The 12,957-nt window shown below is 33.3% G+C and overlaps 1 protein-coding gene across 3 annotated transcripts in view; it reads right to left on the bottom strand.

Annotated features, from left to right (window-relative positions):
* The window catches only part of Atl1 (atlastin GTPase 1), a 68,788-nt gene that overhangs the window by 14,440 nt on the left and 41,391 nt on the right, over positions 1-12,957 (bottom strand). For all 3 annotated transcript variants that reach the window (XM_040275479.2, XM_021724863.3, XM_040275480.2), the window contains 5 exons: positions 12,008-12,142; positions 11,470-11,574; positions 9,583-9,633; positions 6,921-6,977; positions 21-113 (listed from right to left, as the gene is read on the bottom strand). In XM_040275479.2, coding sequence (XP_040131413.1) covers positions 21-113; positions 6,921-6,977; positions 9,583-9,633; positions 11,470-11,574; positions 12,008-12,142 — 441 coding nt within the window. The remainder of the gene's footprint in view (positions 1-20; positions 114-6,920; positions 6,978-9,582; positions 9,634-11,469; positions 11,575-12,007; positions 12,143-12,957) is intronic.

Consider the following 12,957-nt stretch of genomic DNA (forward strand, 5'->3'; position numbering starts at 1 on the left):
TACCCAAATATTTAACAAACCTTGAGGCGTTTTTCCAAGAATTTTGCACCACCATCCGCTCCATATGAAAATTCATATGGGAAACTCCAGTCTCGAACCAGAAATATGAGACTCTAAAAAATAGTAAGAAAAAATTGATAAAGGGACTTTAAGATGCCTCCCTTGGTTTTTATTAAAACCAATTATAATATCATTGTTACCTTAATAGTGTTCTTTACCACACTGTGGAATTAAAAAAGCAAACAAAGCTTTTGGAAGTTTCTGAGCAGCCCCTCACTTATGAGATCATCCTACATGTTTCTGCTAAGTATAGACAGAAAGCTACCAACATGACTACATCCCACCAAGAGCTGAGAGTCAGAGATAACTCAATCTGGCTGAATGAAGCTATGTAAATATAATCAAGCTGTGTAGAATGTTTCTATGTTCTTGTGAAGGAACTGGAAAGTTTATTCTTTCCTTTTTTGACAGCTATGGCAGAACATAGGCATAAGATTAGCTTTTCTTTCTTAAATTATTGTAATGTTTTCATAGAAACAGTATATGTAGATTATCACAAAAAGTTCAAATTATATAGCAAAGTCCATAGTAGAAATTTTAAACTGTAATCCAAGTCTTGTCTGGATGCAATCATAGTTAACATTTGGTGAAAGTGTGTGTACAATGGAGTAGGGTAGGAAAAAAATTTTTAAAAAGTAAATTTTTCTTAAAAATGAGGTTTTCATACATTACATTTTAAATTAAAAGTATTAAATATACTTTCTAAAAGGATATTGAGATGGCATTTACAATACTGTTGAAATTCAAGTTAAGTGTTTTTACCACAGGAAGTTCTAATGGATTCTTTTGAAATTAAGAAAAAATATTTTTGGAAACCATCAACCTGGGAGACATATGTTTACTTTTACAATCTTCTGTTGAAATATAGTCTACATTCAGAAAACTACACACATAATTACAAGGCTTAACAAATTTTCACTATGTGAACACTCCAGGTAACCAGCCCCTACATCGAGAAACAGAATATCCATCACTTCACAACCCCCTTCTGCTTTCTTCCAGTCATTACCCCTTGCTCAAGAGTAACTATTATCCTGACTTCTCAAAGCATAGATTAGTTTTGGCTTCTTTCACTCAACATTATGCTTGTGAAATACATCATATTATTGCATAATTTTTTATTATTCATAGTCATCACTGCTTAATATTCTATTATACAAATAATTATAACTCATCCTAATGTAGATGCACAAAATTATTGGTTGGTCTGCCTTTCCTTAATTGGTTTAAAGTCATGTTTTAAAATCTGTCTCACATTTAACTGTGTGTTCCCAGACTTCCTCTTACCATTTTCCCCTTCCATCTACTATTAATTTTTTAAGTTATAATTAAAATAACAGTTTGAGTATAAATGTTTAAAATACAATAAACATTGAAAGATATGATGAATTTTATGTGGAGTTATAAGGTAATTTGTATCTGTGCTACTAATATGTGTTCCCATATTATTCTGTAAATCCAGAAACATAACTGACATGTCTTTATAATACTTCTTTTTTAAAAGGTGCTCCAAGTTCATTTCCTACCCCATACAAGAATCAAGCATTTTTCTAAGAAAGTAGTTTTCTTTTTCCCGTGGAAATTGTAGTTTCAAGATTTTAATTCTGAAAGTGCTACCAAATTAGTCATTGTTTCTAGGTCTTTTCAATGGACAGAGCTAGATATAATTTTCTGTGTATGTATATGTATCATATATGTTGATAAAATATCTCACTAATTCATATTGATATTCCAATTCAAATACTTAAATACAGAACTACAAGATTTTCAGTGAACCTCTATATTCTATCTGTAGTTCCTTGCCCAAGAATCCTGAATCAAGAATCTTGGTTAGGTACAGGGAATGATTGAGTTATGATATTCCATAATTACTTTTTTGTTTTATGCTATAATACATACATAACAGCCTCAGAGTAACACCACCAATACTATCATCAGCTACTAAGAATATTTAATAAAACTATTAAAATATTTGGCATACACTCTCATTATTTTGTTTTTTACAATATATTTATTCTTTATTTATAGAATGTAGATATTAAGTGAGATGCACTCACACTTTTATCTGTCATTTGGTCCTAATTCCACAAATAAATATACATTTAATGCTCATCACAGTCCTTGTATCATCTCTGAGTGAAATTCATTCTTTAGTAGATTTCTCATTAAGGGGTGGTAGGAGCAATATTCCTTCCTTTTTTTTTTCTTTTTGGTACCAGGAATTGAACCCAGGGGTACTTAAACACTGAGTCATATCCCCAGACCTTTTTTTATTTTTTATTTTGAGACAGGATCTTGCTAAGTTGCTGAGGTTAGCATTGAATTTGCAATCCTCCTGCCTCAGCTTCCAGAGTCACTGGGATTGCAGGTGTGTGCTACTTACTGCACCTGGCCTACTCCTTGTATTCTTACATTTTCATAACAGTTTGGGCTTTTTATACTTGTAAGTCAATACAGGGTCCTTGGGTTGCATCTTTCCTTACACAAGGACATTTCTGGGTGTGTGATTATGAGTATTTCTTATTTTACAAAGATGAAGCCTGTCCTTCCTTTTCTATTTTGTTTTGTGAATTTCTGTTGGGGGGTGAGAGAGGAAAGATTTTTGTAAGAGGAGAACTAAAAATACCCATATGTACTATCTTTAAATGATCTACAACTTTAAACAGATGCTCATTTTTGTCAATATATAGTAACTTGTATTTGAAATATCTCTACCTAAAACATGTATTTTGAAAATAGAAGTTAGCTAGCAAGCAACTTTTGCAAAATAAAGGTTCATGAACCAGGACAAATGAAACCAAGTATGTGGCTTTGGCTATATTTTGCATTTTTCTTGGGAGATTTCAGTCTCATTTTTTGCTCTTTTCTACTGGGCATCTTCCCTATTCAAAGTAATGAGGACCATGTGTAGAACAGAAGCAAATAGGAAGTCTTTTTTTTTTTTTTTTTCAAATTAGCAACCTATGACAGTAACCATGAGATGAATGCTAATGTTCAAGGTCCTAAGTTCCCTGCCTGATGTTTCTATCCAATGATATGCTGGTAAACTCTGTGGCCAAAAAAAAAAAAAGTCTTGATTTGTAGTTTCCAGTTTCTGTGGAGAAAATACATCAACTGTGGAGGATTTACAGCTACTAATGGTTTTAAAACTGGCTTAGGTAACTCCTGAATATTTAATAATTGATTTTTATGGACTGGTATGAGTGAGCTATAGCACACTCACTACTTCTATCCCATTCCAAGATGATTCATAAACTTTACATTTATTACATATAAATTCCATGAAGTCTAATCCTTAATTCAAAAGCTATCAGTTTTTCTGCACTGCTGAATTTTTTTTTGTTTTGAATTTGGCTGCTTTAATTTCAAATATTATTAAATGGCTTTGGACATCACTTTTACTACTACATTATCAGTTTCTCATTTCAATTTCAGATAGTTAAGATTTATAAGTCTATACCTGCTCAGGAGTCATTGTTGATTCAGTCAAAACTTTTTTTTTTTTACTTATTTATATGACTCATTTATTCATTGAAATGGACATCTCTCTGGTACTAGTTAAATACAGAGTCCTGACTTCCACCCCAGACCTTTTGGATCAAACTCTAGAGGAAGGGCCAAGAAAGCTGTTTGTATTCAGTTAACCAGGTGATTCTGTGATAAGCTGTCTCTGGAATGTCTGGGCTAGATGCAGTTTTTCTCAAACTAAAACAAATCTACTGGGTTCCTTAAAAAACAAAAACAAACAAAACTACTGATGATTCAGTTAAAATAACTCAGGGTTAGAGCGCTTGCCTAGTGTGTGTGAGGCCCTGGGTTTGATACTCAGCACCACATAAAAATAAATAAATAAAACAAAGGTATTATGTCCAACTACAGCTAAAAAATTTAGTCGAAACTCTTTACATTTCATAATGCCAACAGTTTACTTACAAGTGGTAATATCTTTTTTTGTTTTGTTTTGGTACCGGGGATTGAACTTAGAGGCACTCACCTACTGAGCCACATCCCCAGCCCTTTTTGTGTGTGTTTTATTTAGAAACAGGGTCTCACTGAGTTGCTTAGTGCCTCACTTTTGCTGAAACTAACTTTGAACTCCTCCTGTCTCAATTCCCCGAGCCACTGGAATTACAGGCATGTGCCACCTTGCCCAGCTCAAGTAGTGATATCTTAAAGCGTTTCCTATTTTTCATTTTCAGGTCATGAACATTTTTTACCAAAGGCAGTATTTCTATTCCTCCTATCTATTTTATCAGAGCATTAGTTAGTCTTTTTGGTGTATCTGCCAATGGATAAGGAGCAGTGACACCTGCTGGTGAGACCTAAAGTTCCTTTCTAGAATTTACAAAAATGGTGTTCCTAGCCCATATATGCCAATGGTACTGACAGTACCAAATTAAGAGAAAAGTCAAAGTGATAATCCAATTGCCATACAGTAGTTCACTATCAAATGATTTGGAAAAAAGACAATAGAGTCTACTAGATACTATGAACCATATAGCAGATTTTATTTCTATCTCATCTCCTCCCTTGCCTCATTCTCTTGACCTCAGGGGAGAAATTCATGCTCCTTCATTCACAGCATACCATCATCTTTCCATGAAAAGGTCCCTTCTTGCTATATTTTATCATATTTTTCCCAGATCTACTCTCCTAATCTTCACCCATCCTTTCCCACCCCCATCCACACTAATATTTTATTTTGAATATGAGAGTATTTAAAATAATAAATAGTATCATGTTACATATCTCATACTATTTGCTGCTTTATGCATATTAACACTCTAATCATACAACTCTATGTACTTTTGGTTCTTTGCTTTTGGATGTTACAAAGTATTCCAGAGTATGCTTTCCACCACATTTTATGTATCCATTCTTCCAGAGATGGTCACACCTTGGTTGTCTTCAACTTTTCTAATACTTTAATAAATCATTTAATAGATAAACAATGTATGTTTAAATCTGCTACATATTCAAAAATTCATTTACTCATAATTCACTCTTGCATTAGTAAAAAACTCATATATCTCTAGTAATTATTTTTCTTTAAGTTTGCTTCATTTCATATTAATATAATCACATTAACTTTCTCTTTGTCATTTTCTTCCTCATGGGCCCCTATCTTCCCTCAGATCTCAATATTTTTTATTTTTATTTATGTATTTATTTTAAAAATTTGAGTATATCCTATTTATTAATTCTTTTTTATTTTATTTTTAGTTTTTATGCCATTATACATGAGCTCTTTAGATCTCAATATTTTTTTATTATCTATATCTCAATATTTTTTAACTGTTTTGTTAATACTCTTATTCATTTAAACATTTTTGTGATTTTCTTTTTTTAAAATATTTTTTTAGTTGTAGATGGAAAAATATCTTTATTTATTTTTATTTTATGTGGTGCTGAGGTTAGAACCCAGTGCCTCACACATATGAGGCAAGTGCTCTACCACTGAACTACAACCTCAGCCCCAAATTTGTAAATTTCTGTGGAGGTTTTTCAGTTATTGTAAGAAAGTTAATCCTAATTAGCTAATCTTCTATTACTAGAAGCACAAGATATCCATCCCTCATTTAAGAGTAATTAATATGCTCATACAGTAGCCAAGATGACCTCCCCCCCAAATCCCTGCATCCTGATGCTGTATCTTTGTTTAATCTCCTCCCATATTATGCCATGTTTGGTGTGAATGTCTGATAGAATATGGCAGAACTGATGGTGTGTTACTTCTAAAAATATTGTAGCTTCTCTCTCAGAATTAATTGGTGACTTGCTTTCGAAAGGAGTATTCTGTGGAAATGTCTATGTGGTAAGAAGTTAAAGGCTTCCATCAACAGAGTGAGCTTGAAAGCAGGTCTTCCAGTTAAGTCTTCAGGGAATGTCTCCCTGGCCAGGAGCCCGAGTACAACTTCATGAGAGACCCAGAGCCAAAGTAACACAGGGCTCAGCCACTCCAGATTTCTGAATTTCAAGATCTGTCTTAGATAATAAAAGTTTGTGGTTTGATTATGATTTGTTATGCAGCAATAGAGAACTATACAGCTCATTTAAATTACTAGCAACTAGAGATGCTAATTGTACTTTACCCTTTATTAATCATTCAGTTTCCCAGTGTGATCAGAGTCCCCTCTAGTTATGACCTGTCTTGGTTGGTGATGTGCATCTGCAAGGAGAATCTCAACTCTAGAGGTAGTTTTGACCTCCCTCTGATAAATTTAGCCTGAAGGAATCATGCTTGAGATGGACAGTCATTGATGTGTAAATCTGCACCACCTCCAGGTTCTGTTTTTCAAGGTTCTGGCTTCATTGTAACATTCTTATTCTTGATATGTGACAGGGTAGGTTGAGAAGGGAGTACAAAAGGGACTGACACTACTCAGTCCAAGGTCAGAAGCTGTTCTCAAGTTGGCCTGCTGTCCCCAGCAAGGGCTGAGCTGGTCGCTGTTCTACTCAGTGGCATTGGAACAGGTTAATGTGTGAGAAAGCAAAGGGCACCTCCAATTCCCCACCCCATATCTTCTCTGGTGCTCAGCTTTTGTTGTGGCTTGCAGGAACTACCTTTTATTGTCTCAGGGGTCTTGTTGGTTTTTAGCTTTTATGTTGGACAAATTTATCACTTTTCCTGTAGGGTTGAGTTCAGGGGAGAAAAGTTGATACTCTTGTAGGAAATACAACTTTTTACTTTCTCATTTTTATCTTTCTTCACATCTAAAATTATTAAATATATATTCAAAAACGCTTTTTGAATTAAATAAAGAAAACAAGAAACAAACATGGCCCTAACTAATAAATATACCTGGGTAAAACTTTAGAAAAATCCAGTAAGAATTTGCCATCATTCAAACCTTGCTCACCTGAAACGGCTTCAGGAATGTTTCCTCCATTGCCAGCCTGCCATACTCAGTGAAAAGCTGGAAGAAAAATCACAGTGAGCGAGAGAGAGAGAGAGAGAGAGAGAGAGAGAGAGAGAGAGAGAGAGGAAGAAAACTTTAGTATTTGTAAGGTTTTCTTTCATTCATTTTTTTCACCTAACTGTAACAGAATACCACATTTATTAAGATTATAGTAATCATTTTTAGGAAATAAGTATTAGATAAAGCAGAGCTATAGTAATTAGATATTAAAAATTAAGGACTTAAAGTATCAATTAAAATTATATCTCCATTTAATACTAATACATTTTCTTCTTTGTGTATGTGTATGTTGTGTTGTGTTTTGTTTTGGGGTTGTATGTGTGTGTTTTTGGTTTTAGTGCTGGAAATTGAACCCAGTGCCTCATGCATGCTAAGAATGTGCTCTACCACTAAACTATACCCCCAGCCCTAAAACTAATACCTTTTATATCTAGAATATAGGACCATTCTTTGGAAAGAAGAAAGGGGAGAGGAAACATGTCAAATGACCTTTCAAAGCAGAACTGGCATAAGATTAGATTAGGGAATCATAACTATGTAGGATACATTTATAAAAGTTGTCACCTCTGGAAATTTAAAGACACAATAATCTGGACTGCTACAAAGGCATTAGGTATTTTGTTTAACAAGTGGATAATCGAATAAACTGCCTTCTCTAATTTTGTATTGCTCCCAGCTGAGACCCTGAGACACTATCATATAAATTTTTACACTGCCAGAAATGCAAGATTTTGGAGAATGTAGACTGAGGAGGTAGCTGTGGAAGGGCCTCCACTGAGGAGAGTTTCATCCACACAGGCTGAATGGTTTTCCCATAGAGGAAACACTACTTTATACTCAAGACAAAGATGTCCGTGGCTTCTTGGAGCTGGGGAAGAGTGTTAACACATAAGATTCCTATCCTTGCCCCTTCAGAATAGCGCCCACAGCTGTCTTTCCTGTGGGAACAGTGGGAATCTGGAAAGCAAATGGTAATTACTAGGTTCCTGATGAGAGTGATGGAATGTGTCTAAAAGGCAGCCGGTCCAGGGATTAGACACTCTCATTAGAATCATGTACTAGTATAATTTGAATTTGTAATCACTTCTGAGAAAGGCTGAGGTATCGTCATTTACAGGAAAATTTGAAATGACCTCAAAAAACTATTTCTTACTTAATATTAAAGTCTAAAATTAATGATTTGTAGAAACGCCTAAACTGGTATTGACAGTGCCATGAATTAATTTATAAAGTCATTGGCTATGTTACAGCATATGTCCACAGAAGTAATTTATCTTATGAGGAAGCATCTATTCAACTAGTCAGAGTATTACCTAATTGTCATACTGTGATGTACTAGAAATATATTTGATAGTAATACTGAATTCAAACTCCAACTGTTATTTACAATGTTACTTTGCTCCATCATCCTTTGTATCGTTAAATGTTCACATTTTGCTGCATGGCTCTGATTGCCAAGATAATATTACATACTGAAAGCTCATTTTTCTCTAAAATATGCAGATGGAAAACTGTCAGCAAAATAACAGTTTTGCTATCTATTCAAGAATAACATGATCCCAGCGACTTGGGAGGCTGAGGTAGGAGGATCACAAGTTTGAGGCCAGCCTCAGCAATTTAGCAAGGCCCTAAGTAACTTCTTGAAATTCTGTCTCAAAAAAAAAAAAAAATTTAAGGGCTGGGGATGTAACTCAGTGGTAAAATGCTCCTGGTGCCACCAAAAAAAAAAAAAAAGAAAGAAAGAAAGAAAAAAAGAAATAACATGAACTCCTGGGTGTGGTGGCACATGCCAGTAATCCCAGTGACGCAGGAGGCTGAGGCAGAAGGATGGCAACTGAAATCCAACCTCAGCAAATTAGCAAGGCTCTAAGCAACTTAGCAAGACCCTGTTTCAAAACAAAAAGGGTTGGAATGCAGCATAGTGGTTAAGTGCACTTGGGTTTAATCCTTGGTGTCATAAAATACAAAACAAAAATAACATGAATTGAAGGAAATGGGAATTATTACTGAGATGAGAATTATCTCTAGGAAACATCTGATTCTTTACTTACTTAAGATTCAAGTGTGGCTTGGAGATGGAAAGGAGCATTGGGCCCAGTCAGATGACCTGACTTTTATTCCCATTCTATCACTAATTAATCATATATATGAGTTTATTCAAGTCATTTATTTATTTTCAGATTCATTTTCCCCAATTATAAAATATAAAGAATAAACTGAGTGTCACAAGATCTCTTTCAGATCTAAAATAGAATTCTGTGAGTCATTATAAGGTAGCCTCTAATAGCCCACAGGACAAAAAATCTAGCATATAACAGATACCTTACCATCAATTATCAAATCTCTGACCTTAAGACTTTAACTTCACATTTCAGGTAATTTTTAAGCCTGTTTTTCTATTTTAATTTGCTATATATTTTCATATAATCAAGAATGGTAGGAAGTAATTTTATGGAAACAAAGGAATTTGAAAACTGAATTAGAAAGAAAAAAACAAGAAACTTGAACATAGGATAACTCTCATTTGGTTATGTTTCTAAACCATTCTCCAAAGTTCTGCCCAAAGCCTACCCAGATAAACAAAAAGTAGTAATATTGTTACCTGAAGATGCTGAAGATCATCCTCCTGGACATTTTGGGATAAATTATATACCTTGATTATGAAATCAAAATGAGAGGATAATCAGTATAATCTTAAGCACTTATTCTGTCATTCTCTATTTTGATAAACATCAATTATTACAAAAATTAACTCTCTTACATACATCTTTATTCGATGACATTTATAAGAAAGGGCTAAGAAAGCTTGAGAGAAAATAAACAATGTGCAATGATATAAAAATTTTGCAGAAATATAAGAGTCACCTGCTCTGGAATCAGAATTTTAAAATTATTTTATGAACTTAATTCAACAATTACTCAATAAAATAACAATTCTTCCAAGCACGCCAAAATAATGGTGTTAAATATAGTGCTAAATCTGAACAACCCATAAGGAAAATTGTGTTTTGAAAAGATGTTGATTTCTTCACAATTTGTTATTTTGTTTACTTTTATTTTATAAAGTTCCATCACATAGAAGTTTGTCTGAATGTCCTTATACATTTGTAGTATTGTTTTATGAACAGATCATAGCATCAACATGACTTCTTTTTTGTCAAAAAATGTCAAAAACTTCAAAGAAAAGTTAAATATGCTTATATATTTATGTATTAATGCAAGCAGTATCCTTTGTGTACTTATTTAAGTAACAGATCATTTCTCAGATAATAGTTAAAAGCAGTTATTACTAAGAATTTAGTGGGTTTTTCTATGAAAATATTTACTCTATTAAGGTCTAAAATATATAGTAAGTCATAAATATTAAAAAGAACAAGTCAATATGATTTTTATTGGCTCGTATGATGGTTTTTACTGTTGATTATAAAGAAAATAGATACTAAGTCAGTATTTTAAAAGCTCATTTAAGGAGTAGATTGTTAAAAGCATCAATCATTTTTTAACTTGGTTTCTTCTCCTTCCTCCTATTTGTCCTCTCTCGGTTGTACTAAGAGGATAGTCACTAGTCACCAGTCACTAGCTCCACTCTCCTCTACTGGCATGTGATCAGCTCCAACTTGCTCATCCTAAGTATACTGCCTTTTTAAGCTACCTTGGCTTTTAAAAATTGATCTTCTCTGTTTCTTTACCACTCTCTTCTACTCTTTTCAGTGAACAGAAAATTTCTACGAAAATAGACTTAATCTTTTATGTTGTATGTACTGTGCTTATAATGAAACTCTCCAAGAACTTTAAGCACAATTTAGAAAGCTTACTATAATCCCTGAAATAACACTTTAAGGAAGAGAAAGAAAAAAGGAAAGGAAGATGAAAAATTTTAAATAAAGACATTTACTTTTCTAAATGTATATAAAGTTGTTTTAAAAAGCTGTAAACACAAAGTTTTTACATTTAGAAACATTTCCACTGGCTATATAAAACAAAATTTTATGTTTATAAATCTTGTTCATTAAATATAACATAATAGTTGATCCCAATATCTGCATATGTTATAAGATTTAATATTATTGAGTGTATTGAGGCATTAAGCAAAAAGAACATCAATAACATAATAAAACTTCCTCTGGTTAAAGCAGTCAATTGAAAACTGATCAGTAAATAAATTACAGTAACAAAAACAATTCTACTCTTATAAGAATTGGTATGCTAATTGGATACGTAAAGGAGCATTGGGCCCAATCAATGGCCTGACTTTTATTTCCATTCTACCACTAATTAGTCATATATATGAGCTTTATCAAGCCACTTATTTGTTTTCAAATTCATTTTCCCAAATTGTAAAATATAAAGGATAAATTGAGTGTCATAGGTCTCTTTAGCATTTAATATACCTTTTCTGTTGTTTGTCTCACTACCAAGCGTCTGTAGAAATACAAACATTATAAATTTTCAATAAAGAAATACTCACCCAAATGAATTTATTTCATACCTGTATTGAGCTGATCATTGTACTAAGGGCAAATACTGTGGCGGAATCTCTCAAAGTTGACTGGCTATCAAAGGTCCCCTGAGTATCCATCAATAACACTGCAACCTATAAGCAAATATAGAATATCCAGGGTTATTACAGTTACCCCAACATTAACATCATAAGAACTAAAGGAAATCATTATCAATGAATACTTAATAGGTAACTTCTTACATATGCCATGAATACTACAGGAAATCAAAGTATTATTTAGTAATAAAGTAGCTACTTATTATTGTAATAATTTTCACTGATGATCCAACATTAACTTAATATAGCATTGAAACAAGTGTGAATAATGGCTTGCTGATCTGATGTCCTACTGTTCTTATGAGTTTTCCTACCATAATCATTAAAATGGTAAACAAGGATCATTCGATAGGATGCTACACTCCCCTTTAAGTTTCATGTCAAATGGCCAAAATTCATTTTCAAAAGAGCATTTTCAAGTTACTGTTAAGTGTAAGCTCAATTTTACTTAAAAAAGTTGGTATCATACCTTTTTACCATCAACTTTATTGATAAGGAAGACTTCACTCCATATCTGGATTCCTGTGGTTTCTCTTTCAGACCCACCTCTCCATGAAAATCCAGTCAATGGTTCATTGTAATCTCCAACCCAATCAACTGATTCCTATAAATTTAATAAAGTATATCATATATACCTGGATATGTATGTAAAAATTTTTCATTCATCCTTTCCGATTTTTATCTCTAACTCTAGTCAAAAAGAAACATGTGCACATTTATTGCATTGATACACTTTATTCACTAAAAAAAGAAAAAAACAATTACAGAGAAGACAACCACCGGCCACATTTAATGCTAGGTTTTGTGGATACAAAAATGAAAAGATACCATTTCAGACCAGAGGAAGCTCATAGCCTAATGGGGAGACAGACATGCTAACAAACCATTTGGTACAATACATGCATGTGAAAAAGAATATGTAAATAAAGCATCAATTGAATAATAGGAAACAGAATAACTAACTCTTGATCAGGAAAGACTTCACAGAAGAGATAATATTTGAATAATATTTAGAAATTTTTCAGGTGAGCAAACTTGGAGAAGGCATCCAAAGAAAGAAGGAAGGAAAGAGGAAGGGAGAAAGGGAGAAAGGAAGGGAGGGAGGAAGGAAAGAAGACAGGAAGGAAGAAAAGAAGATTATTGTATAAGGAGTGAAGGACTAATGAATAAAGAAGAGAAATGATAATCAGGAAGGACAAAAAGGGGTTATTATAAAGGTCAAAAATATTGAGGGTCAGGGCTCTGTGATAGAGCGTTTGTCTTGCAGGTGCGAAGCCCTGGGTTCAATCCTCTGCACCACATAACAATAAATATATTTTTTTTAAATATTGAGTACCTAACAGAGTGAGAACAGTGGGGGAAAATAGAAGGGTACAGATAAAGGGGGATCTGAGAAGCCAAAGGAAGAGAGAATAGAAT

The sequence above is a fragment of the Ictidomys tridecemlineatus genome, chromosome 5 (genome assembly GCF_052094955.1).
Source record: "Ictidomys tridecemlineatus isolate mIctTri1 chromosome 5, mIctTri1.hap1, whole genome shotgun sequence".
NCBI classification, from domain to species: Eukaryota; Metazoa; Chordata; class Mammalia; order Rodentia; family Sciuridae; genus Ictidomys; species Ictidomys tridecemlineatus.